General features: G+C 45.9%; 1 protein-coding gene across 8 annotated transcripts in view; it reads right to left on the reverse strand.

Moving 5' to 3' along the window:
• Nucleotides 1–21: 21 nt before the first annotated feature.
• The window catches only part of ppargc1a (peroxisome proliferator-activated receptor gamma, coactivator 1 alpha), a 308,162-nt gene continuing 280,258 nt past the window's right edge, over nucleotides 22–27,925 (reverse strand). For 2 of the 8 annotated variants that reach the window (XM_084924331.1, XM_084924333.1), the window contains exons 3-13: nucleotides 21,301–21,492; nucleotides 20,093–20,218; nucleotides 18,585–18,939; nucleotides 16,570–16,615; nucleotides 16,281–16,354; nucleotides 10,936–12,160; nucleotides 9,145–9,237; nucleotides 8,095–8,215; nucleotides 6,210–6,331; nucleotides 5,730–5,881; nucleotides 22–3,725 (exon numbers count right to left, since the gene is read on the reverse strand). In XM_084924331.1, coding sequence (XP_084780457.1) covers nucleotides 3,622–3,725; nucleotides 5,730–5,881; nucleotides 6,210–6,331; nucleotides 8,095–8,215; nucleotides 9,145–9,237; nucleotides 10,936–12,160; nucleotides 16,281–16,354; nucleotides 16,570–16,615; nucleotides 18,585–18,939; nucleotides 20,093–20,218; nucleotides 21,301–21,492 — 2,610 coding nt within the window. In that variant the 3' untranslated portion in view covers nucleotides 22–3,621. Of the gene's footprint in view, nucleotides 3,726–5,729; nucleotides 5,882–6,209; nucleotides 6,332–8,094; nucleotides 8,216–9,144; nucleotides 9,238–10,935; nucleotides 12,161–16,280; nucleotides 16,355–16,569; nucleotides 16,616–17,570; nucleotides 18,940–20,092; nucleotides 20,219–21,300; nucleotides 21,496–27,925 lie in introns of all 8 variants that reach the window. The other 6 variants (XM_084924330.1, XM_084924332.1, XM_084924327.1 and 3 more) reach the window with 4 other exon arrangements.

Below are 27,925 nucleotides of genomic sequence, written 5' to 3' on the forward strand. Positions count from 1 at the left end.
TTCAAAGAGGGGAAGCTGCTCTGCATTAAGCCGACTTTCTTTATTAGGAGGGGAACTTCAGAGAGACAGATGTGCTGAGGACGGACTTGTGTCATTTCTCCCGCGTCAGTCAGCTCAGTGATACAGAAGCACGGCGGGGAGGAAAGGGGGTGGGATGATAAATATGTTGCGAATTCACATTTGCGGCGTGAATTGTTTTCATAACTTTTAAATCTCCCGTTAAAAAGAAAGAGAAAAAAAAAAATCAAGGATGTCTCCTTGATAGTAATCAGAGGGAGAGGAAATCATAATCATTCCTCAGCGCTGAGTGAAAACGGTACAACGGCGCTTGATGAAGGGACATTCATCACAAGGAAAGGAAGATAATAGGCAAGGCGCTGAAAGGAGAGAAAGTTCTTTTGGTTGGGTTTTGTTTTTTTCAAACACATTTCCCTTTATTGGCATGGTGAGGCTGATGAGAATTGCACATAAAAAATAAAATTCACAAGAAAGTCGTACAATAGGTAGAACCACAAAGGCATTGGTAAGGACTTGGCAGAAGGCAACGTGGATAGGACACAAACAGGTAACAACCCACAGCGACCCCTTGGCCCTCCCCTCCCTCCCCCCACAAACACACACACACACACACTCACACACACAGACATACACACACACGCATACATTTTCCAATAAACATATTGTCCTTCCAAAAAAAAACAAGGAAAAAGAAAACATGATTACCCAACAAACGTTTAAGCAGTGGCAATGTCGTCCATATTATTAAAAAGTCCGCCACAGTTGAAATTTGAACCATAAGGTGTTATAATATATTGCTACTCTAGGCAATTTACAAAGCATTTTTTTTCTTTATTATTACAATGATTAAAGCCACATCTATCAAATGGGACACGACACCATTACCCAAACGCTATACAGACAGCAAAAAAGTAAAACAATGTCTTAAAAAACACAGGTAAAGGGATTTTTTTTCTTTCTTTCTTTTATTTTTTTGGAGGGAAATCCATCCCTAAACCAATTTTTGCCTCTTTGCATCACAAAAATTAGCTGTTTCTTGTCTCCACAATCAAACTCGATGAAAGGAAGCTTGTGATCAGCAAAGCTTTTATACAAAAGATTTTTTTTTCCTTCCTGTGATGGAAGCCGGTTCTCTCATTACTTGGCTCGCGCTGGAAACGGGATATTAATTGAACCAGAAACCGCAAGGTTACCTTTTATGTCATGTCGACGGCGCTGTGATATCTGGACTGTGTGTGTGTGTGTGTGTGTGTGAGTGGGGAGGAGGGGTGCAGCATGCGATACATTGTTGAGTAGATTTTTTTTTCTTCTTCTTCTACTAGGCTTTATAGAGCGTCATTTAAAATCTGCCAAGTTAAGAGCTGAGAGGCAGTTATCCAAAGTGGTGTATACACCGCACCGGCATGTCGTCCTGTAATAGCCATGCACTAACACAACAAACACGTTCAAGTCGACACATTTTAAACACACGGGGTTGGGGTTAAGAGCCGGTCACATGTGCACTGATGTCACAAAGCAACGCGTGCATTACGACATACACAGACTCAGTTACATCTTAAAGGGAAGAGCGGGTGGGCGACGACATATTCAAGTGTTTTACCGCGCAAGGTCACGCCACGGTGACGAGATGCCGAGATGCTGGGGGAATGGAGTCATCCTAACTACCAGCGACTGGGTAATGGGTCAAGTCCAAAAATCACACAACAATAGGAGCTAAAATACAACTCTGAAAAATAATTTATTGCTTTTTATATAGTTTTTTTCCTTTCATTTATATTATTATCATTAATCATCTTGTCATTATTGTGAATAATATTAGTAGTATATATATATATATACATATACATATACATATATATATATATATATTTTGTACATCAAATACAAGATCTTTTTAAAAATTCAGGAAAAGGAAATTGTAAACTTTTGTTTGGCATTCACATAATCAAGCGTGAGTGGAGCGATGACGACGTGTGTGTGTGTGTGCACGCGTGTGTGTGTTCACAACGGCACAACGAAATTCCTGCAAAATCATTTTATTGCTTCATGTTCTGTGTTTGTACGGGAGGAAAACAAACAAACGGAAGAAAAAGAAATAAACCCAAAAAGATTTATGCGCTGCAGATGTGACTGTTAGGGGAGAGGCTGACCGCTGGACTGATTAGCTGAATGTTTTGATTGTTTCGGAAAGGCATAGAAGGTAATATTATCCCCACCAAACCATTTATTGTACACCCTGTCTAGTGATTGTGAGTTAAATAACACAAATCAAAGGACATAACATAAATAGCAAATAAATTTCATGAGGTACACCACGTTCAGTGAGGAGTCCATAAATATTTTTTTTTTCTGATTCAAATATTAAAATAAATAGATAAATATGTGTTTACACTGATTGAAAAGATGTGAATACAGTTTTCTCTCTCTTTGAAGGTAATCAAACAAGGACCATGCAAAGCCACATTCATATATATATGTATATATATATATATATATATATATATATATATATATATATATATAGAATGAAACAATTGGGTTAAAAAATGGGCTAACGTTCTTTGCAATCATGAAAAAGACGTTAAAAATGCATTTTACAGTGGCTGTATAAGCAAAAAACACCGATTGAGAAACTTTAAAAACAGACATAAACTATACATGGTTGACTGTTTTTTTTTCTCCCACAAAAAAATAACTTAAAAAAAAAAGACACATGTTCACGTGCTCCCCCAAAACTGAGCATTCGGACACATCTTTTTTTTTCTTCTTCTTCTTCTGTTTTTTTCTACAATCATGTCATGTCTTCTACACATCATGTAGGTGTACAATAATGTTTTTACAGTATTGTAATCACTACAGATCGACATTCTGAATTAAGAAATGTTCTCCGCATTTTTAAAAAAGGCTGCGTTTTACAGTGCATAGCTGTAACAAATAAAGAACTTTGATATTTACATAAAATAAAAATATTCCTTTTTTTTTTTATAGTATTTGTAAATACACAGCTACAATTCTCCGTTAAATGTAGACAGATGTTACCTTGAGAATTTCACCAAACTCTTTGTTTGCGATGTAACACCGGATCCAAACACCAGATTGAAAAGGAAAAAAAAAGGAAAGAATAAACAAACAAACAAGAAAACAAAAAAAAAAGGCCAACAACAACAAGAAAAAAATAAATCTGGCCAAACAAGCTGCGTGTTTTCACTTCCTCCCCCCAAAAGAATTGTGGGTATTGTAGTGCTTGGAGCAACAACAACAAAAAAAAAAAAAAAAAAAAAAAAGAAAAACAAAAAAGAAAGAAAGAAAAAATAAAGTTCTTTTTCTTCTTTCAGCAGTAGAGTGCACCAAACCCGTGCAGATTCTGAGGGTTCACTGGCTTCCCAGAACGCAATGTCTCTTCCCAGCTCTTCAGCAGCTATGTTCATGTAAACTTTATTTTTGATATATTCATTTATATTGATATAGGTCTATAGACTTATTCTTATATACTCTTTGACAGAGTGTAAAACTTCTGGTAGTCTCGTCATCAAAGGAGCGAGAAACCACCGTGAGGTATCAGAAGTCCCTCTTTGTGACAGACAGCAGGTGCCACTGAACAGGTTACCTTCTCAGGCTGTGCTGGGCCTCCCTCAGCAAACTGTCAAAATCCATGGAGTCGTACTTGCTTTTTGTGGAGGCTGGATCGAAGTCGTCTGAATGGGAGTCTGGAAATGGAGCAACAAGGATGTGCGTTTAGCGTGAGGCGGAGCTGCATTTCTTAGAAGTCGCACATAAAACCACAGGGTTCACCTTTGTGTTCTCAGAAGTGTTTGCGGTGAGGGCTCTGGGAATATTCTACACTTACGGTCACGTGCGGCTCTAAAGTTAAACCGATAGTTTCTATGCTTCCTGTGTTTTAGCAACAGACCAATAGGAATCACGCCGCAAGGACAGAATGCACTGCTTTTCTTTATTTTTTACACAAAGACAGCAGATGTGTCCGTCCATCTCTCATAGCTCCTGTTTTTCTCGATCAACCTGATAATACATAAAGAGCATCTTATCTGTGCCAACAGACAGCTTCACAAATGGGGCCCCCCCAAAGGACTCGGCAGCACACACCTAGTGCTTTGAGAAATGGGAATGACCGTGGCAGCTGGGAGACGCCGGTTTGATCTAATGCAATGGCCAAGGGCTGGATTGTGTCACGCTGCACACCTTGAGGGATGAAAAATACCCCGCTGCTCTACTTAAAACTAATGGACAGTGTCTCTGAAAAGAAAAAAAAAAGACGAGAAGGTGGGAAGAGGTTTGGATACCTCGCTATTAAAAGATTCTCCCTTCCTCTCAATCTCTTATCTCGTGCTATCAATATGGGGGCTGACCAAAATAGCCCATTCCTGACAAAGAGGTTGTCGAATGAAGGCCTTTCCATTCCAGCAGACTGATTAGTCAATCTCAGTATAATGTCTAACCTCAAGGCTTCAGGATTAGCAACTGTTTCTCTGTGTGCCATGCACTCTTTTAAAAGGCTAACGACTTCAAGAGCGTGCTTTGAAGAAGTAGAATAACCGCCTCATTTAATGGGAAAATTGCTCTTTTTCTCTTAAAATGACCCGCTGACCCTCTCGTAGCGTCGCATTTTACATTTCTGACCTCACATATTGCTTCCAGAGCAGTCAATACTCATTTTTCATGTTGTCTCCGAGTGGAGCAGATGATCTTTTGTGTTTGTGCCGTACTTAAAATAATGGGGCACATGCTACTTAAGTCCCAACGCTGCTTCGCTTCTCAATTGTCACCACCTTTTATCAAAGTGCATTTCTTTCCTTTTTTCACATGTCAGAAGCGGGGCATCACACCAGAAGAAGAAAAAAAAAGCCTCGATTTCACAGATAAACTTGCATTATTTATCAAATGCGTCACTGCAGTTCGGGTTTCTGATTGAGATTCACGTGTCGGGCCAGTATAGAAGCTAAGCATGTTTACTCTGAGGAATAACTTATGTTGAATGAGTTCTGCTGTACTGCAGCTACATCCTCCACACTCTCAGCAAAGGCAGCAGATAAGCGCAGACAGAAGTAGCTGGTAGGTAGGCAGAGAGCTGCTGAGGCGGCCCCTCCCCCCAATGTAAATTATTGGCCCCTAAGTGCCGCATCAAGGATCTACCTCGTTTCAGCACCACAACAGCTGGCAGCAGATGGACTTTAAAGGGAGTGGAGGGGGTGGGGAGGTTGTGGGATTTCACCTTGCTCCCACTTTCTTCTTCTTCGTCTTTTTTTCTTGTCATTCTTCTACAACATCTCGCTCCTACTAATTTCATCTAGCCCTGACTTGTCTTATTAATGCGATTCCCACACATACGTGACAACACACAAGATCTGGTTTTAAGCTCATGTATATATCAACAAAGTAAAAGCAAGCATCTCGCGTCCACATGAGTAATGGAGTCTGCCTCGTTTTGCTTCAGATACCGAGGCTACTCGTCGGCATGTTCACAGCCCGACCTCTGAACTCTCTTTGCAATCTCGAGGCGGGAACGCCCGGCCAGACACATTCTGGGCTGTAGGAATTGCTATCAGCGCCGAGATGGGTACGTTTTGATCTGGAAGCGTCACTCAAGGCTTATTCGCCCTCCCTCCCCACGTTCCGCTGACAGTCTTGCGTGCATGCAAATGTACAGCACGACCGCAGGGGGCTGATGGAAAGAACAACAAAGCTGCACTCACCCAAGTCTGTGTAATGTGATTTGCAGAACTGCTTTTGTCCGCCGAAGCACAGCTCGAACTGGGGCTCGTTTGACCTGCGTAAGGTGTGTCCATTCTCAAGGGCGGCAAAGGCGTCACAAGTGTAGCGGTACGTGATGAAGCCAAAATTATCCCTGGTCAGGAATAGAAAATAAACACGTCAGAGTGTTGCTGTGGGGCAACAATGACTCAACGAGGGTGGGGCGGGGGCCTTGTCGGTCATGACCATCTTTCTATTTATATGCAAAAGACAATCAATAAAGGTGCGTCTTTCAGGCTCCACGGGCCTAAATGCAGATGAATCGGGAGACGCTCTCAGATTGCAAAAACTCTGTATTTGTCACCGGCCTCTGCTGTAAGTTCAGCAGTTACAGTAGACCCCCCCGTACGGTATGCTAAAACAACACTAAAGCCAAGATAGGACACAGATTCACACAAAGACAGAACATCCTGAGGCCTTACCCATCGTCCCTCAAGTTCACTGCGCATTCCTCTATTTCACCGAAGAGTTCAAAGCGGCGCTTCAGCTCCGTCCGGGTGCAGTCGGACCTCAGTCGCCCCACGTACACCACTCGTCTCTCCTCCTGCTCGTTAAGAGGACAGACAGCGCAGAGGGAAAGAGATTAAAAGGGGGAGTCTTGTTTTTCCTTTCCCCCTTCTCCTTTCTTCACCGAGCACCTAATGAATTGGTCTTGATCACTCCTGTGGATACTGCCGGCGACTTTGGGGGGCCCCCCCTGTTTTTGTCCCTCTTTTCCATCTGTCTGTTGTGTTCCCTCTGTGATTGGTTCAGCCTGCTTCCTCTTATCTGATTGAGTTGCAGTTTGGAAGCACCTTCAATCTGCCTTGGCACTACAATTCCTCTTTCTCTCTGCAACTCATCAAGCAGAGGCAGAGCGATTTTTATCAAATGATGCCATGTCTTAAGTTTGGGGCTGCTTCTTCCTTTTTGTGAAGTCTAAAAATAAAGCAGTGGGAGTGACTCAGCTATATATCACAGAAGCCTGCTTCTTTCTTTCTGTTTTTCTTTCCAGCTTTTAGGAGTCCAACTCACAACACACAGCAAACTTGGCGATGTTCCCTAAATGAGAGGCCTGTTAATATTATAAGGTTATTCATATCCAAGAGAGAGGAAGCATAAAGAGCAGCAGCAGAGCGCCTCGGGGCAAAAAAAAAAACCTGCTCCCTGAACCTCAGAGGACATGAGGGTCATAGTGGAATAATTCAGGAACAAACTGCGCCAGGCTGGCTTTTGAGTATTTTAATTGCAGCTGCTAATCATATAATACAGTTGAGGCCCGAGGCTATCGTGTATGACTGGTATTATTTATTTATTCATTCATTACTGGGCAAGTCCATTGAGGCCTGTTGGAATTCTGAAAGCTGTCTTCGGGGCAATAGTGACACGTATGGAAATCGGATGCCTGGCGCTAAACTCAAAGTTCACCTTTGCTCATTTGAGCTGCAGCTGAGGAAAGCAAGTAAAGATTAACCACGTGCGACTGTCCTGTGCTTGTTCCCCTCTTTAATGTTGCACACTGTTTGGAGGCTAAAAATGTAGAGCGTAGTTGCTGACGGCTGATAAACAAGGCGGCATTGGCGTGCCCGTCCCTTTGACAGCTCGAGCTTTACCGCTGGGAATCTTTCGTCTCTCCATCGTCGAGATCGTTCGAATTACTGCGCCACCTAACGTGTGCTTTATCAACGGGTGGTAGCAGCGCCATCCCGCTGGAAACCCGAGTAATTTCACACTGAGACAAGGAGAGCGGAGATAAGGGTGGAGAAACGTGATGTTCACTGAATCTGCATGATTTTTTTTTAAAGTAGATACAGGAAAAAGAAGAGATTGGAGTGGAATTAGTGGCTATTTCCTTCTTTTTATTTAAAATTAAAGATCCTCTCCTTTTTTTTTTTTTTGCTCTCTTAGTTTTCATCTATTTTAACATTTTTGCCCCTGTGGTGTGATTAATAAGAGTCGACAGTGTTTCCAGACGGGAGACGTTAAAAATACACAACCCAGAGATAAAGAGGAAGGGCCTGTCGCCTGAATCATTCAGGAACTCACTTTGTATGTATTCTTTCAGCACGCACACACACAGGGAGAGAGACGCACTGTGGCACATGGCACCGGGCTGGAGGGCTGTGTCATCCCAAGTAATCTGTGCATGTCTGTGGGAGGTTTTTGTGCGTTGTGCCACAGCAGTGATTACATGTGGTCTTTTATCAGCTTTGTTGCAGGAAGACCCAGAGTCAAGCATCAAACCCCACCCCCACCCCTTTCCCCCTCAAAAAAAAAAAAAAAGAAGCTACAGAGGGACTGTGATGGTAGTTGTGTCAGCTGACTCACAATAGCTTTCTGCCTTTGTCTCTCTCGCTGCTCGGCCCTCTCAAACTCCTGCTTCTCGTAGTCCCGGCGGTACTCCTCCCTCTTCAGCCTCTCGTGCTGGTACTCCTCGTAGCTGTCATACCTGTGGAGACGAGGACATATTGCGAGATCACTCCCTCATCCTCTAAATTCGCCCTTCCTGTTGATGCTTATGAAGAACAATCACCAATATTCGGCGCGAGGGCTGCAAAGAGAAGGAGACAGACACGTTAATAAGATGTCTTTTTTGCCACCGCCACAATTGCGAAGCCCGCGAGTGAGGCCCGCGGGAGTGCCGGCGAGCAGCGCAGTCGGGGAGCCGAGCAGCTGCAACTGTCAGCACAACTTCACATGTCATTACTTTCTGCTTAGTTAGGGCTTCATCAAGAAGGAAAGTGCAACTTTCTCCCCCAGCCTGGAACAGTACGAGACGTGTCCGTTAAGTTTTCGACTGATGAGCGACTCTCGGGCTTGTCGGGTGTCATTAGGCGCGTGGGTGCCAAATCAGCTCGGAGCACTGGGATGGTGTCAGTCTGTCTCTCTGTCTCTGTTTCAGCACAGCGCGAGTACATCTCTGCATATGAAATGGTCCCCTCTGCAGTGGCTCATGCAAAACTACAGAGGCAGTAAGTTGACTAAGTGGCATTATACAGCTGGGAGCGTCAGCTCACGGGTGCGGTACGAACGCGCATCAGTGTGATTCTTTTGTCACTCGTCTAATAAAACATGATCAATTAAACATATTTGCCCTGCATGTTTGTCACCCCCCCCCCCCCCTCTCTCCAATCCCCCAACCCGTTGGGACAGGATGCTCCTGAGGCCTGGCTGTGGAAAGGCATTCACAAAGAACTCAAAGGATTTCTGAGCGGTGACAGCAAAAAGTGGTGCTGTGCTTTCATGCACGCCATTAAGAAATCTTAAGAAGAAAAAACACACAGAAAAACCAAACATTTGTCGTGACCCGAAGCGTGTAACTAAAAGTTTTAAGCACATAACAAATTGAAGGTTAAATGATTCATTTAAAACAATCACCTTGGCCTGCGGTTCAGAGGAGATCGAGGCTGAGGGTGGGGGCTCTTGTGATTCCTGGAACGAAAAGCATTCAAATCTGTGCTGTGACGAGACCTGAAGGGAAAAATAAAGTTAAAAGTCACTTTTTTTTGCAAAAACAAAGGAAACGTGTTCATATATTTCTGTTTACTGTTGCAAACGTGTGACATTTGGTTAATTTGCTTTTGGCTTTAAGAACTAAATTAACCTCTTAGACATGCACAGGGTCCATTAGTCTGCATTAAAAGCATCGTCTCCTCTCCTTGTGCTGACCTAACACAACCCTGGCCTCGGAAAATGTGCTTGATTTGCTGCAGGATTTTTATATGCATCTACGCTATCATATGTGCACGTGCTATCTATGTTGTATGAAGACGTGATCAATACTTATGGCCTTAGTGGCCTCACTGTAGAGCTAGTTCCCCTACACTGCTCGAACTTCTGATGCTTAAATATTTAAGTGCTGCTGAAGAAGGAAGACCTGAATAATGGAAGGAGAGAAGTTTGGGAAGCTCAGTGAAGCAAAGGAGTGCCAGTTTGGAAAGATCAAGGATCTTATGCTGCGAAATCTTAAAACAGTGAGGAGGGATTTAGAGAATTATTTCCCTGAAATTCTGTTTATCTTCTCCTGCGTGGAACTATAACAAGCTTACTGCTCTGTCACGTTCAAACTCCAATCCCTATGCAGCGTTTTCAGAAAGCTTGTCAGTGTCAGATTTTGATGCAACGCCTTGAGACTATTACTGTATAATTTGTGAGCAAGAGCGAAGAACAAGGGCCCGAATAGAATAAAGTGATTCTATTGGCTCCGCGGAGTAAACTGACCTTTCAGTAATCATGCAAACAAACTGAGTCACAGCGGTGGAGTCGTACACTGGGAGTCACTCAATGAGCCGCTCCTGACAAACTGAATTTATTCACATCCCTCTCGGTTGCTCCAGTTTGCCTCTGTTTTTTCACCAAAAGAACCCAACCAGAATCCCCCTCGGCTCTGATCAAAGGGAAGCATGGGAAATGTAGTTCTCCCAGAAAGCTATGATGATAGGAGTCTTTTTTAGAGAGGGGTTTGGAGACTATATTCCCACAGACTGGTTCTCGCTTTCATCTCTGGGGATGTAAAAGACGAGGGTTTGCCACTCAGTAAAAACAACAGCTGCCGCTTAAAACAATAGCCCGAGCATCAAACAAAAAACGGGAGCATGCAAGGGAGTGAGTGAGAAGGGGTGGGTGGGTGGGTGAGAGTGTTAGAAAGACACTCAAATAAAACTCCCTGCCTAGAGATGAAAACTCACACTGTTCAAAAGTCCAGTGCCTCTGGCACCTTTCATGTTCTGTTTTTTTTCTCTTTTGTCCTTTGTCTGTTAGTTTAGGGGGGGACCATTCAACTAATCTTTTTCCCCCATTGTCAGCTCAGATCTAAGTGTCACCTGGCATAAAGGAATCATCTGAGTCGTGTAACAACTGCAATATGGTTAGAATCTCTTCCATCACAGAATAGCAGGAAGTGAAGAAATCCTAAAAAGGCCAGGTTATGGTCTATCAGAGCCAGTTTTTTAAATATTCTGAGTCAAAATCACATGCGGAAAGGGAGAGTTGAAGGGCGTGACCATGTTGTTTTAAAAATGGGCATACAAGGTGGTGTAAACATTTCTGAGAAGTGGTTTCCTGCTTGCTATGAGTCCTGTTTAAACTGCATAACTTTGAGGTGGAGCAGCCAAGTAAAAGAACAAAAAATTGAGGAGGGGGAGTCTGGGGAAGAGACCGATAACTTACCAGGAGGACGGCCGTCTGTCGGGTGAGCTGGAGAGAGAGCGCCTGCGGTATCGTGAAGAGGAGCTGCGGGACCCAGACTGGGAACGGGAACGAGAGCGGGACCCGCTGCCGGCCCAGCAGGAAGGTCTGCTGGGTGACAGGAGCAGGGAGGAAGGTGGAGAGACAGAGCCTCGTGAAGGGGAGCAGCTGGATGGTGGGGAAGAAGAGGGAGAGCAGGGGGCGCAGTCAAAGAGTAGATCCAGAGGGGTGCCCTCCCATGGAAAGAGGAATCGACTTTCACGGCTCTCGTCCAGCTCTAGTTCGTCGTGGAAGGCCAGAAACCCCGGGTGAAGGTAGCTGGAGGCAGGCAGTCTCTGGGGGTAGCAGTCATTCTCTCCCCCCTCGAGGGACTGAGGAGCTGTAGCATTGTTCGTTTTGCTGCTTGATTCTTTCTCCTGGCTACCCGGGCTGTAGAGGGCTTGCAAAGGGTAGCCAAAGTGCTTGTTAAGTTCTGCTCGGATTTCCTGGTCGCACAGGAGCTTTCGGCTGGTGGCGCAAAGATTGTGTTGGTCCCTGTCAATAGTGGCCTCTTGTGAGGGGATCTGAGCGGTTTGTGTGAGGGCGTGCTCCCCTAACCCCCGAACCTGGCCCGCCTCTCCATCCACAGACCCCAAATTCTGCTGTTTAGCCAAAAAACCAAGTGAAGCTGATGATGGAGGAAATGATGAAGATGACGGTGGCATGGCTGAATCCTTAAATTCCACATGCCTGCTCTCCACTTTGCCTTCAGCAGGCACTGGAGCATCAGTGGCACCTGAGGTGAATGTCATTTTCACAGCTGTGGTTGCGGTAACAGTGGCTGAGCCCCCATCCTTCTTATTACCAGCTGTTGCCTGGCAATAGTCATGGTCGCTGTAGTTACGGGGCGTTGCCCGCTTAGTGTTGCCGGTGCTGCGATACTCCTCAAGGCCGCCCCCCACTGCGTGTTGAGTGACGGAGTAAGGGAGGGTGGTGGTTGCTTTGCTCAGTTGGGCGTAAAGCTCAGTCTGTTCAGGACCCTTCCTGGTGGGGCCCCTGCCTGAGGCACCTGGGGCCGGGGCCAGAGCGCCGGGGCCCAACTCACTCAGCCTGGCTCTTTTGCATGCCAAGGCCGAGGAGGAACATGAAGACAACTTGGTTTTGAGAGATGCTTTGAAAGGATTCTCTTGACTGGCTTTGTGTGGGGGCGTGGTAGGTGGTGTCAAACCTGCGAGGGGAGGAAGAGACACAGGTTGGGTTGGGAACAGTAAAATGAAAATGGAATCATAACGCAAACCTCCCCACCTAGCCCCTCCCTCCTCTGCCTCCTCGCCCACACTCCTCTATAAACTCCCGGGTCAGTTTATGGACAGTGGACACAGATACATGCCTGATTAAAATATTCACTTTCCCTCGGCCTAATCCTATTTTATTGCAATCTTGACAGATTAATGTAATGCTTGGTGTAACTTGATATGGCTGCACTGTAATACGGATGACTTGCCATTCTCTACCTCGCTGACCTTGAAAAGATCCCTTTTCGTGGAAAAAAAAAAGAAAAAAATATAACCCCGGAAAGGACAAACGTAATGCATCTGATAGCAGGTAGGAAAAAAATTAAAGTGAATGTATCATATCGCTGCCCGCTTCATAGAAACGTCTGGTTTCATTCCGATGAATTGGCCGCCGTCCCGCGCCAAGACCCTTTTGCGTGTGTGTGTGTGTGTGTGTAGTCTCAAAGAACAATTGTGTGTGTGACGCAGTGCATGTTTAAAGATTAGCCAGCACCATCCACATTTTCTGTAAGAAGAGAACTGGATGTCACCGCTCTTAATGTTGCCTTAGCAAGCCTGGTGGTGGATCACTGGAAGCACTGGGAATAGGTTAACATTCCTTTCAGATGGCATGTCCCTATTGGATGTGCCCCCCGCCTCCTCTTGCTTCCCTCTCCCTCACAGATTTACAACCAGACAGATGGCAGTTATATGGGAAGTCCTGAGATGAGCCCACTTTATAGCATTGTTAATGCACTCACACAAACAGCCGACACCATTACTCTCGTTCTCCCCTTTCCTCCTCTTCCTCGTCGATCGCCCCCTTTTCGCTTTAGTTCGAGTCTGCCGTTCCGCCCTGTTCTCTCTTCCCGTCTGCCACCTTCCACCAGATCAATCTCTCCTTCTCCGGCTCTGTCTCCCTGCATCTTTTCCTGTTTTTATCTTCCGCAGAACAAATGTGCCCACACACGCAGGCACACTCATCGCTAACAGACTCTCACTGGAGTCAAACTCAGGCACTTTGAAACACCTACGCTCTCCCCTCTTCTTTGCCATTCTTATAATGCAGATCATTCTTCCCTTGCCGGCGAATTGCACCAAATGACAGCTATTAGTATCAAATCCCGTGTTAGGATGTGCACCGGAAAGACAGCCTGGCAACGAGCGTGTGGGATCGCAAAACATAAATGTGCATGTTTCGGCTGTGTTTGGAAGGCCTGATCCACCAGCTTATCATCCTACTTATTATCTGGATGTGCCTATAAGTAGGACTGCAAGCGCCCACTCCCCTTCCTCCCTTCCTTTCCTTCTCCCTTCTCGCTCTCCTCTGTCTCGTTCTCTCGCTCACTTCTTTTCCCCCCCTCTTCCCCAGTCATGATAGCGAGACAGACATATATTTGCATTATGCCAATTAAATGAGCTTTGGAAATGAGAAAGGAGAGACGCAGAGAGGGAGAGTGGATGCTACACAATGCCTGAAGAACTTCTGTTTCACCAATCAAACGCCATCTGTCCAAAACAACGTACGCACGGGGTCATAAACTAGGAGCCATTAGCGATAGGCGGAAATAAATCAGAATTAGATAAAAATGTGCCTCTCAGTCAAACTTGCTAGTGATGGATGATCTGCAGGTGTGAGCACCAATCATGCGGGCCCCGGAGAGAAAGCGGTGGCGCAGCGATCGAGGCAGAAAGAGGCAAGGTTTTGGGATTTTTGGGTTTTTTTTATAGTTCTATTTTCTCGTCCAGCTGCAAATTGTGAAGGGACCTCGGAGCGAAAAACAACTCCAGGCTTAAAGAGTTGATCCGGCAGTAAGCTAGGCAAATAACAACACACAGACCACCTCTGTGTCATGAGATACAGTAATTAAAGACAACACAGCAGTACAGGGTAAATCTATTAGCTTGATAGAGATTAGGTCTGAACAGTCAGATCCCGGGGGGGTGCTCACCGTACCTCTCCGAGAAGGGTCAAGAAAACATGCAGTCAAACAGTCCAAACCTCGCTATTAATAACTACTAATCATCATTCGAGTAGGTACAAAATGTACAAGTCCTCGCAATTGAATTTATCTTTCTTTTAATGAGTGGTTACTACTACTACAACTCATCATAAAGGCATAAAGTAATAAACTACTGGAAGCAAGTCAAGGAAAATTCCACCAGTGCATGGTCAACTTGCCTTGGGAGTAGAAGGTGGGACCGCCAACCTGGTAGACTGCCATTTGATTATCAGTAGCACCACCCTTTATCTCTATTGTAGTGGGATGATTCTCTAAATCTACGAAGGACGTGTAAGTCCGAACCTAAAAGCTGACAACTCTGCTTACTGGGATCTATATCCATCTGGCTCGTACAGCGCTGAGACTCAAAAGCTAATCTCTAAGTGAGAAAGGCGCTCAGCAGCCCAGAGCTTTCTGGACTAATGACTTTCCTGCTAATATTCAATCCTACATTTTCCACAGAACGGGTTTAAGTCAGGTGAAAGGCTTTATTTGACCGTGCTTATAAAAGGGATGTGTTGGAAAAGAACAGACGGCTTAGATTTGGCCACAGGTCAACAGACTCGCCCACGTGCAGTAAAAGCGGAAGAAATATTAACTGCGTTTGATTGCCACAGAGATTAAGGGGCATTGCTCTTTCCAATCTTTAGGTCTCAACAGACATCTCCCCTCTGACCCTGAAAGCTTATCTACATAAATGGGTTAAACAGCACTTCAGCCAAACTGAGAAGGACAGGGGGATACCTCTGGAGGTTTGCTTTTCCACCCCCACAGGAGCTAAGTAGAAGACAGGGCGTATTATGAGGACCATTTCCCTTGCTAGTAAATAAATAGACAAAAGGGCCAGGGCTGCTATTTTGTTTTATTGACCTTAGGTAATTAATTGTAAGAAAACGTGGTAATTACTAACATCATTGACATAAAGAGCGAAAGAAATGGATGACCTGCAATATTGCAGCTTTTCCCCTCACATTTTCGTCCCTTTTGTCTTTTAAATACCAATTACATATAGTTTTTTTTTTCTAATTTAGCTGAGCATAACTCAATAACACGAAAGGATGAAGTGACTGATAATGAAGAAATATCCCCAGTCTGGCAACATCTACGCAGCTGCCTGCGTCCACAGGGAATTTGAGTAAGGAAGGCGCTGATCATACAGGCAAAACTCAATTACACAGCAAAACCCAATGAAAACAGCAGCCATCTGAATTTTCCCTGCCACGTGTAGGCTAAAGCTCCTTTTACTCATACACCGCTTTCCATTTAATTTGACCATGTATGAACATGTTGGTTTCATGTATGAATGAGCCTCCTGGTCCCATTACTGCAAAGGTGATCTTTCAAGTTTGGACCTCATACACATTCACGCGTCGCTTTCACGACTGCAAAACGCCCCCCGTGAATTGCTCAGCTCAGTAAAACATGACTGTTAAGGAGAACCAGTTGAACAGCACAGGAATAAAATTAACGCGTGCGTAACAACAGCTCTCGCTCGCTGAGCCCGTGTGATTGGGGCATCAGCAGCACCGTGCAGCGCGCGAAGACCCTGCTCTTTGCAAAGTTTTCAAACACCTGACTATACTTCACTCGTGACCATGCGGACCATACGTGCAACGATTCCTTTGCACTTCTTTGTCACTGTCGCGGTTATGTCTGAATGAGCTTTAATGCAGCCGTGACCTACGTCTAAATGACAGGATGCCATTACTTGAACAGATTGATGAAGCCAGCATAGTTGTGTATTCGGCGCCTGGAGAGGGCTTGAGTGAGCTGTCAGTCAGAGAGCATTAGGATCTGGTGGAAGGAAAGGTATATTAACTCTTCACTAACAAACCAGTGGGAGTGGTAGGGGAATGGGAGGAGTTTGCTAATAAAAGCCGAGGAGATTGGAAGACCTAATCAATACTTAGGCGCATAAAATTGATCTCCTTATGTCTTCACCTTGAACTCTGAACTGTGATGGAACTATCAAGGCTCCCGAAAGGAATTAACCCATTACTGCCTACCACAGCTATAAGTACTCGGCCGGTCATTTAAAAAGAATTGATATTGTCAGAAAAAGTCTGCTTACCTGGGGTTCCAGCAATCTCCACACTTAATGTGCGTTCAGTGGTTTTGTTCTCAAACGGTGATCCCTTGTAGTCACTGGAAGACAAAATAAAACGTAGAACGTCTTACTTCACAGGTGAAAGTAAGACTAAAGAAAGATGTAATGACCTAAAGAAATGGAAATGAATCACAAAAATGCCTCAGGTTGGATTCTAGTCTATATAGCTTTCTTTGATTTTGTCTTTTTTCTGTAGTTTCGATGTTGCCTTTTTTTTTGCCTAGAATAATGTGGAAAAACTTCTCACACTTACTTTGGAGACTCTGGGGTCAAAGGAAGTGGCAAGGTGGTTGGTTTGGCTGCAGAACACAAAGGAGCATGGGTAATTATTGATCTAAGTATAACACTCATGGTAGAAGAGAACAGATCCACAGTCTGCAACAATTAATCCCAAATTGGCTCAACAAATGCAAATATTACTACGAAAAAAGAAATAAAAAAACACCCATTTCTAGTTAGAAAGCCTTACTATGGACACTATTGTACAGAGTATATCTTTTTTTAGATTGACCCCATTTAAAAAATTTATTCTCTTAGGATAGACTGTTCACTCTGTGAGGCAGGATGAAGTGATGGTACGTGTTTCACAGGTGTCTAGACACAGACACCACGCTCAAGACAACAAACAGATCGAAATGGAAAAAGACATACAGAGAGAGAGACGATGCCACAAACAAGACACATGACAGTGGGTGAGCCCCTCCCTAGACAATAAAGTCATAATCGCATGCACCAACAGCAGAGGAGGGGGGAGAAAAGAAAAACAAAAAGAAGGAAGAAAGGAGAGTCAAGGAAGCTTGTGCAGTTGCCCGAGGCTCTGGCCGGCTTGTGCTCCAGCTAAGAGAAGTGTGGCTTTAGTAGCGCGATTCTAGAGAGCAGCACCGGGGCTCTGAGTCTAAATGTACATATTCAGCACACTCAGCAAAGATGATTCAAGGATTGGCTTTGCGAATACAAGACGTACAGTAGCAAGACATGGCTCACCCCTTTTCCCACCCCCTCCTTTGTTTTTTCAAAGACAAAAAAAACCCCACTCATTTTTGAAAATTGAAAAGAGTGCCTCTGCGACTAGCAAAAAGCATTGGCGAGCAGGCTGTTTTGCTGTCATTGTTGTTGATGCCCTAACAATGACTTGTTAGATTCAAATTAGGACAGGGGGTTAGTCGTGAAATCAAACCGGGAAGTGGTTAGAGCAAGAGAGGGAGAAAAGAGAGCAGAGATAAGGCCAGTGGGGGGGATGCAGTTCATGATTACCTAACAATGGGTGGCCCTGGTCATCGGGGTGCTCGCTGAGTGCCTGCATGTGTGGGTGCCCTTGCCCTTGTATGATGCAGGGAGGGGTGGGCTCTGCAATGCTAGTATCTGGGAGGAGTGGGCTCGGTGGGCCCTGTGAGAGCACCGCTGCGGGGCTGCCCATGACATGGTCATCATCATCATCATCATCATCACCATCAACAACAACACCATCATTATCATCATCATCATCATCATGGTTAACATCCTCCCCGTAGCCCCCCTGGCTTGGCCACCCCAGATCTAGTCCAAAGGCCATGTCTAGCCCTGGATCTGGCTGGTTAACCCAGCTCTCTAGGTCAAAGGTGAGAGGTGACAACAGGGGCCTTGAATCAGGCTCCTCAGCTTGACTTACTCCCTTGTTTCTATCATCAGTGGTCCCTCTGAGCTCCTTCTCCTCCTTAACCTTAGAAAAAGCCCGGGCTGGACTCTCAGACCTCGCTGCTAATTTGCTCTTACTGCTCCGTAAAGGGGTAATGGGAGTATGCGGGAGGACACGGGCCTGATACTGAGCGGGCCTGTTTTTGGAGGTGAGCAGCTGGCTAAGTAACGGGTGCCCCGGCTTCTCGTCTCTTTTCTTTATAGTCACTGTGATGTGCCTATGTGGCGCACGGCTGGCACTGTTACTGTTGCTACGGCCTTGCCTGCCAAAGCCCTCACTAGCCTGAGTGGCGCCTGCAGCCTCTCGGCAATGCTCACAGCTGTGACTCGCCTCTCGGGGAGGGAGGGAATAAGAGTGCATATACCTAATAAACCTAGCGGCGGCCAGGCGGCCCGCATCGCCTGGCGGCCTTCCTTCTTCACTGGGTGGCCCGTGCTCCAGTTTGGGGCGGGCATGGCCGCAGGCGGAGCTTCTGTGGCCAACAGGGATAGTAGCACCCTCCGACTCCTCAAACCCGTCATCGTGAGCGCAACGCTGCCACTTCCCAGCCCCAAGACCAGCCATACTACACTCTCCTCCAGCCCGGCTCTCACCTCGCTGGTGATGCTGCTGTGGCGGCTGCTGCTGCTGCTGTTGATGAGACGGCACAGCCGGCTTCTTCTTGGAGGTGGTAGAGGAAGAGGAGGAAGAGGTGGAGGAGAGGGAGGAGAACGAGGAGGTGGATGACGAGGACGGTGAAGAGGAGGAAGAAGAGGCACCGAGACCCATGCCACTCTTGTCCCTGCTACTAGCACCCCCCCAGGCGCTCTTGGCTTCGCTGGCTTTGGCGTGGAGGAGGATGTCATCGGTGGCGGTTAGGTATTTCAGCAGCTCGGTGCAGGGCCGCCTCACCGGGCGATTCTGTTGGCTGGAGCCCCCTCTTGCTTTGCCGTTCCAGGGGCTCTCCGTCTGCGGAGGGACGAGCAGAGAGAGAGCGAATGACTTAGTTAGCTCCAATAAAAAGTTTTGCACAGTGCAGCTGATCTAGTTGCGATTAATGTTAAGTATTTTATTTGGAACAAAAACAAAAGTAGAAAAGAGACGGAGTCATGGAGAGCCTAAGAGTGTGACTCAAACAGCTCGAGCGCAGTGGTTGCCCAACTGTCTAGGAGGCGATGGTGGGAGTGCTGTCCGCCCATCATTTTAATTGCGTGGCCCCCCGAGCGCCACCGCGCCACTCTGTACGCACACCACGTCCTCCGGGAGTCCTCATTCGCTCTGCTCCAGAAACGGATGACTCAAAGACACAGTATGAAAATAGACTCTGTGAAGAAGGGTTGACGCACTGCATGTGCAAACACGGTACGCAGAGCTAACATATGTCTGCGCCGCATTCACCACACAGTGAGATACAGATGTTCTTTACATTGTGATGATTTTGTGCATGCGTTAAAGCATAACAAATGCAGATTTCAGACAGTCCTACCGAGCAAGAGAACACAATTAAGTGCTATATGCTGATATGACACTGAATGCACAGTATGCCACATTCTGGCGTGAAATGCAAACGGGCGAGAGTGAAATAATCCCATTTTTTCATTTAGCAGAATTCACAAAACCTGTGATACTTACGCTGACTAAAATTAAATCTTAGTCAAACCCACCCCTATAGAAAAACACTCTCTTCAGAGCCATCTAATGAGTACATCAAGTCTGATATTTTGATCTTGTCGTCTCAAGGCATCAATCTCGCCTTTTTTTTTTTCCTTTCTTTTTTTTCCCGTCCTCCAACAGGCACCATACCAAGGCGGATAAGTGGTGGAGCTAATGAGACAACGGTGCCGACGCCTCGCCTGGAAAGCCCAACAGCAATCAGCCTGTTTTCATTATGAGATGGCCCCCTGGGACAGTAGACTGCTAGAGCAGAAGTCTAACATCTTCTAAAGGCGGCCACCAAAACAGGCAAAAAAAAACAAAAAAAGTGAGAAGGAGGGAGGGTGAGCAAGTAGCGAGAGAGAGCAAGAAAAGAGTGAAAGAGATAAACAAACACAAACAGGAAAAAAAATGTGTGTACGGGAGTGAAATCAACAGCGTGTGCGTGTGTGTGTGTGTGACTCCCTACCTTGACGACGGCAGGTGGTGGTCTGATCCGGTGGTTGCTGCTGGCTGCATGGTTCTGTGCCTTGCCACCTGTGTATTGATTATAGCTGAGCTGGGAGTTTGCGGGTGCCAGAAGGAGTTTCTTCAGCTGCGAATGGACCCAAACAGAACCAGAAAGGTGGGAGAGGAAGAAGGAGGAGGAGGAGGAGCGGGGAGTCAGCGTGGGTTATGCAAATGGCACCTTTTAATTCAATTCGACTTTATTTAAACAGTGCCAGTTTACGGCGGCAGTCATTTCAGAGCACTTTACATCGTAAGGTAAAAGATTTACAATGGCAGCCTTTCAGTTGCTTTCATTTTTTAACTCTCCAGTTAAAAAAAGACTTCTTTTTTTTTTAACTTAAGTGCATGCTACGTGACTTGAAAAGTCAAGCCTCTTTTTTTTTTTCCAGTGCAGGTGTTTTTGTGTACACACCACTAGGCTTCTCTAATGTGATTGAATAAACACGCTCAGGCATTTGGCTAAAGGTCATTTGGAAGGGACCAGCATGGAATAAAATGGACTACAATGTCACATAACATAACATTTTAGGTCAAAGCCTATAAGCTAGAGAAAAACCCAGATGGCACGAACGTGTGTAAAAATAACAGCACCAAGGTAGGCCGAGTTCTTATTTGTGGTGGTGGGGGTGTTTGCCAAAAGAGATGACTCCGGCTCAGGGGGATTAGCCGAGACCCTGCTGAGAGCAGACGAGATGAGATAGATTTCCTTTTCCCCCGACTTTCATTACGTCCCGGCTTGATTTCAGGGCCCGTGGCACTGTGTCAGCCGTAGTTGTCCCCAACCACAGTGTTCGTATCACTGAACTGGCGCCACGATAGCGCTGTTATGTAATTAGCGCTGAGCAGCAAACACACTGATCCATTCCACTCACTTCCCTCCTACTTGCATCTGCATCCCTCAATGCTGCGACTGCACATAAATGAACACATTGTGGCAAATACGGAGTGTGAAGTCAGGCAAACGTCACACAGACAAATGACTGCTACTGGGGTTCTGGTCTTGTTGAGAAGTCTTATCTGATGTGTGCTTTGGACTGCCAAAAACACAACGTACACAACGTGCGAGTACGTGCGAGACCGGAGGTCAGGTCTCGGGTATAACTCATGTCTGAACTGTAGGATGGTGCTGGTGTGAGAATCATGATAAGGAAGAGCTGTAGCTGTTACCAGGGAAGGCTCCTCGGGCTCTGGGGTGCGCGGTGAGCCGTCAGGAGAGGAGGGACAGCTCTGGTCACTGGCATTGGTCACGTCCCCATCTGCCAGGGCCTCAAACGAAGGCAATCCGTCCTCATCCACCGGGATGCTGTCCAGGGTCTCTGTAAGCACTGCCAGCAAGTTGGCCTCATTTTCTTCATCTATCTTCTTAGGAGGGGGGGTAGAGGGGTGGAGAGGGGGGGTAGGGGGGTGGAGAGGGGGGAAGACAGAGACAAAAAAGAGAGAGGGGAGGGGGAATGGGACATTTTAGTCAGAAGAAGAAGTTGCATCCCTTTTTCTTTATTTCGGGGAAGTAAAGGTGGTGGGTGGCTTTCATTGTTAATATAGAAAACATTTGCTTTTCTCGTTTCTTTTATTTTTTTTATTTTTGTGCAGCAGCTGAGCTCACTGCGTTCTGGCAGACTTTTTTACAAAAACACTAAAAACCCAAACAAAATTTGCCTCATGTGCATGTGAGTCAAGCCTGTCACTCATATTTTAAGCGAACAGGTTACTGGACCAAAATAATATCTCCCCCAAGAAACCCATTACCAACGCTGACAAGTAGCAAGTATCTGGGGGAAGACAGCAATGGGTTGGAGCAGGCTGCGGTATGGAGGGCTTTATGGTGTGTGTGTGTGTGTGTGGGGGGGATAAAAGGAAACAATGCGCAGAAGTTCGCTCTTCTCTCTCTTCAGCCCACAGCTTCGAGAGTCGTCGCTTGCCGACAAGATGTTTGCGAGCGGCCCTCCGATAAGGGGAAATTACGACTCGCCAAAGCTAAATAAATCTGATTTATTTAAAATTGCTGGTGTGACAGGCTAACATTCACAATGGGAGGGAACTCAGCTTCAACACTTTGCGATAAATAAAGCTTGTTCTTGCTACTCGGGCCCCCTTTTTTGAAGTACAGGAGAAGTTGTGCGCTCGCAGCTTATAAATATATGAGGAGTAAAGACAGAGAGATGAATGTATGGAGAAGGCCTTGAGATGGGGAGGGTGAGGTGTGAGCTGCCAGCTATTGACCGGGGATAATAACGGCATGCGTAATGGAAAAAAAAGACAGAAAAACAAAGAAAAAGGAGAACGTATATAGATCAATGTTAAGACTGAGAGTAATGCAGCTCACTTGACAAAGGGGAGAGTGTGAGTCCATGTGAGGAACGACTGTGTCTTTTCTCTCTCTCGTGCTCTTTTGCATCGACAAGTGACAACAGGAACTTAAGGTTCCAAGGCCATAAAAACCCCACGGGGCTTCGGGACAGCAGAGAGATAAACAGCCTCATCACCCTGGGACGTTCTGTGGCCAGCCCAACAAGAGCAAATCCCTTCAAGCACGCGATAGGATTCACGTGGCTCGGCGATGGCACACGGCCATCATTACGCCGGGGGTAGTCGCCGGCCTCTCAGATATCCACGCTGTTCCTCAGAAAAATCCCACATGCGCACGCTTCTATCTACCCTCACTTATTTAACACAATTACACACACAGCATGGACGCCGCTGTTTTGGATCTGCCGCCGAGATAGCGGCCATTTTAATGCCTCAACCCCCACCCTCCCCTCCTCCAATTTTCATTTACAGATGACACAGATATCTTGGACGTTCACTTAGCTAGCTAACAGTGAGGAAAACGTTAATCTGATGTTTATTGAGTAGATTTTCTCCTAACAACACGAACACTCAGTCATTATTAAAAAATGATAAAGGGGACATATTTCACAGAGATAACGCGGCGTAGGCTGGGGCTGTGCTGCATTGGCAAGCACATGCTTTGCAGGAAATTGCTCTGTATGAGGTGGCGTGCTGTTTAATTACTTTCAAGAAGCTTCAAAATCCACTGTGCTGGAACCCCCGCGCTATTGAAATGCTCACCGTTTTCCAGCATCCCAAGTTATTACCTGAGCACTAAGCGGATAGGTATTAAATGCTGATAAAGCCGGAGCCTTGGCTTAACCCAAACGCACATCCTAGCATGAGAAATTAAAATTTAGGAGCAATTTCAGATGATCAAAACCGAGTCTTTAATGAACTGGCCTTCTGGTTAGGCACTCATTAACCATTCAATCAATGCTCCGTTTAAGGCGTGGCTTTATTTGCCTCGCAAGAGCGACTTTTAACCAATAAATCTATATCGGGAAGAAAGCGCATTACATTAAATGTTGGGAGAGCTGTGCAGGCTTTGTTATGTCATGGTTTGAAAGGGATTGGGGCATTTCTGCAGACTCAAATGTAGTCCTGTTTAAAAAAAACACACACACACACACAAAAACCCTCCACCAATTGGCAGACTCCCACAGGCGCACTGTATCCCCAAAGATAACCCAGAAGGGACTCTCGTATTCTGTAAGAGACACTTGTGAAAACCCTGAGTCGTGACGATCATGCAACAGCCACTGCTGTGGCTCTAGTGGAGGCACTCATAGGCCAAGTGGGGATTTGAGAAACTGGGGTAAAGAGCAAACCTCTGCTCTGGAGAGAGAGAGAGGATGATCTAATGCCTCTGTCCACGAGGACGAGCTTTTCCACGCCAGCTTAAAGACCACACCTTGTGCACCAGAGTCAATCTACTGGCAGCGACTCTCTGGCCACTTGTTTATTTATAAACAAAGTCTCCATGTGGATGGACCTCAGAAGCTATGGCACCCAAAGGGGGTAACCCCAGCACAACCTAGCACCTTGCTGACGGCCCGTGTCCGCTTATATTGATTACTACAGCAGCTGCTGAGAGGGAAAAGAGGACAGAAAGAACAAAGAGAGGAGAGAAAAATTGTCTCGGCGGGAACACTTTCTCGTCCATCCCGCTTAATGGACCTCACCGAATTAAAGAGATCTTAACAATCCTGGGCTAATTGTGGGATCACAATATATTAACCCCACTCCAATTCTAAAGGGTGCCATTTTGCAGCAGTTTTATTCCAAATGCTTCAATTAGCCATAAAACATGCTGGCAAGTGCTGGCAGAGCTTCTCTTTACCCCCCGCTCCTCCTTCACCCCAGCCTCCCCCACGCTGGAGCAAAGAAAGCCAACTTCAGTTGTTCATTATTAGGTGAGGCCCTTTTGTTATCAGACAGGCTGTCTTTGAGATTGTCCTTGCCTTTAACTCTTTTATTGAGTTCTACAGCACAGCATTATGTTCCAGGAGATACTATTCACACGGGCTGATAACGGAAGGTGAAGGTGCTGCTTTAGACAAACACTTGCTCCTGCACGCCGGGGCAAACAGCCAAATTAAAATCTGCTAATTGCTTCCCGAGGATTCCACGCTTCTTAGTGAATTTGCCAGGGATCAAATTTTAACGGGGGCAATGCGTGATTTACACGTTTAAGAAGAACCTAAAAGTGTTTTGAAAGTGTCAGAATGACAAACCTGGTGGCTGAGTAACATCGGGACGGGGTTTAGACGGGCAAAACAGCCCCTCCGCAATCTTAAATTGAGATGCAGAACACGTGACAGACACTCTGGGTGCACGAAGATAAAATATCTCCCATAAAATGGGTCATCTAGTATTTAAAGTGCTGTTTATTCTCGCTGCCTCTTCCTGCTCTTTCTTTCTGTAAATACAAGCACGCCAACCAGTTAGCGCAGACAGAAAACGTGCTTAATAAATTGGCCACAAAATTGGGTGGTAGGGTTAAAGCTACGCCCTGACAATTTAATTGCTTTGCTCCATCTCCATCTTTGTTCTCCCCACCACCTCCAACTCTGCTCCCTTCTCTGTCAGATTTCAAAAGCGTTCCCTTGGATGAGGTTAAGCTTGACACGGGCCAGACCTAATCATGGCACAATCAGAAACTGAAGGGTGTGTGTGTGTGTGCAGCATGTGGGGTTGTGGTATCAAGTCATCACATCTTGACTCTGCCAAGAGAAGCAGCCTTGGATTTGATAAACAAATAATGTCATTCTGTGTTATTACCCCCGGCCCCCAGATTTCAGAGGAAATAAATCAAAGTCAGGCTTGCCGTTAAGGCGTTAGTCAGGCCTGACACGTCGGCTGGTCACACAGGCACAACATATGGCAGCGGGGAAGGAGAGAGAAAGGAGAGGCAGGGAGGGTGAGGTACAACACGGCGCGCGGTGGAGAGACAAATCATGGCAGCCACCAGAGACGTCTGGCCATTTAGCATGAGCTTACTGAGATGGAGAGAGGGTGATTATGGCCTATACGGAGCGATGAAACCATACATAACACTGTTAAGTTCCTGTGAGTGTGTGTGCGCGCGTGGCCTTCTGCGCGAGCGAGGCGGCGGTGGCACACAGTCTGATGGTGTTCCAAATCATAAAACTAAATGTTAAACCTCAATTGTGGTCAGGGCTGTGAATGTTTCACGACATGTAGCTGTGAACTGAACACTCTTGTCATTTTCCATATGACTACAAAGTCAACAGAGCATCTCGTTATTCAGAAACCATTTCCAAAGCAAATGATCCTATGAAGTAGATATGGTGGCTCTACGTGTTCTGGACACACATCCAAAAAGAAAATAAAAAAATCATAGTACTGGTAGCCACAATGGCTTATTCCTGTCCCGTCCTTCATTGATTGTCACCACTTAAGATTGAGTGTGTCACACTCTGGGTTTATAATATATATATATATATATATATATATATATATATATATATATATATATATATATATATATATATATATATTTAAATCTTTTGCTTTCTAAATGGAGACAAGCTTGTCCAGCCCCGGCACCAGGCAGCTGATTTTAGCCTTCCCCGTCCTACTTAGCTGTATTTCCATAACTGGTCTGGATAATCCTTTTTTATCGGGCACAAAGTCACTATTTTCCATTTAAACAAAAACGGCATCTCTGTAAATGACAGAGTGATGTCACAGGAGTCGACTGCTTAGATGCCAGATGCCTATCCGGGTTTAGAAGGCTACGTGAGTTATAAATCAGCGAGGAAACGGTTCGAGCCATCAATAAGGAACAGGATGTGTGTGCGCGCGGAGTTGATGCATCTCCAGGGAACCATTTGAGACTGTTACAGCACTATCAGATGAGTTGATGGGGGAATGAGAGAGGAAAAAGGGAAAGTGAAAAGAGGGGATATCTTTCTCTGCGTTTGTGTGTGTGTGTGAGACAGAGTGAGCCGAAGAGAGAAAGAGAACTCTTGTTACACTTTTTGACACAGGCCAGATCCGATTGTGACACCTACCCAAGGGATGTTAGCAGTGCTGTTCTTTCTGGTTCTGTGACGGGGGAAAAAAATCCTTTGACTGGTAACCTTGCTGCTCAAACTCACCACCTGAACTCTGTCACACATCTGCTGAGATCAGCTGTCACATGCCTTCAGACCCGTCAAGCCCTTTCTGTCTAACTTTGGGTCACGCGGTCTCGGGGTTTGTGCTTTTTCGCAGAAGCGCACGTGACCCGGAAAGATTTGCAATCTTGCAAAAAAAAAAAAAAAAAAAAAGCACCTCTAGAGACAATGCAAACTGCAGTCGAAACACATTATTTATGACACAACCGTAAAATAATCCAGTAACCTCTATCTAAACACGTCGTAAAACGCACGCATGCACGTCTACATATCACACATTCTCGCACAGCTAACCAAATAACAGCTCGCAGGAGGCTCCGGTCTGTCCCGGTACAGCCTCCCCATCTACAGTCCTGCCCCAAGCTGCTGTTGTTTTCCTTCTACAGCCATCCAACAGATGGTCCAAGCAACCGTTTGCTAACACCACCAAATCACACACCATCATAATGATTGGACACTCTTTTGTTTTGGCAGCTACCTCCCAATCGGCTTGGCATGTGGAAACACTGATTGCTGTGATTGCTCTGACTGTGCCTTGCTCTGACGGCCACAGCAGGAGGGAGAGCAAAACAGAGATTTGGAGCTTCAAATAAGGAATATTCAGCTAGATGCAGAGATGTGATGAGGAATGGTGCTTCTCTCTGCTTTTTTTCCCCCTTCTCCTCCTAATGGCATGCAAATAGCTATTTGCTTAAGTCAGCAGCTCTGAATGTGCACTACTAAGCAAGGGGCCTTTGAACCTACTGTTACACTGCTGATAATGTGTTGGAGGAACACAGGGAGGGGGGACAGAGTGAGCGCAGAGAGGGGCAGAAAAAAAAGAAGCAGACACAGTGTTTCCACTGTCCATCTTGCCGCTACATTTCCTGGCTGGAATGCAAATCTGTCATCGGCTGTCAAGTGCAGCTATTCATAAAACAATTACATACAAAGAGAATGCAGGCCACTTCAGTTCTGACATTTACACAGATTTGAGAACGAACCAGAGTTTGTTGTTTTTTTTGCAAAGAAGACTCAATGTTATTATCCTCCTCTGACACCACCTTTAGACACACACGCACACACGTGCACCTTCACAATGCAGCTCCCTGACCTTTCGGGCCCTGCCGAGCCCATCGAGAGTTCGTGGCGTTTCATTTGTCATGGTAATGTCTTCCTCGGAAAGACGCCAACCCGAGGAGAACCAGGATGGAGTGGACAAGATATAGTCGTCTGCAGCGTTTTCAAACCACAAGACGCCTCGAGGTGTGCTCCTGTGTCACTATCCCGCTGAGCATCTTTGCGTGCGCGTGTTTGTACACGCGACAGGGGACCCTATA

This window comes from Perissodus microlepis, chromosome 3 (genome assembly GCF_051167445.1).
Source record: "Perissodus microlepis isolate ML-2025 ecotype Zambia chromosome 3, ASM5116744v1, whole genome shotgun sequence".
In the NCBI taxonomy this organism is placed as follows: domain Eukaryota; kingdom Metazoa; phylum Chordata; class Actinopteri; order Cichliformes; family Cichlidae; genus Perissodus; species Perissodus microlepis.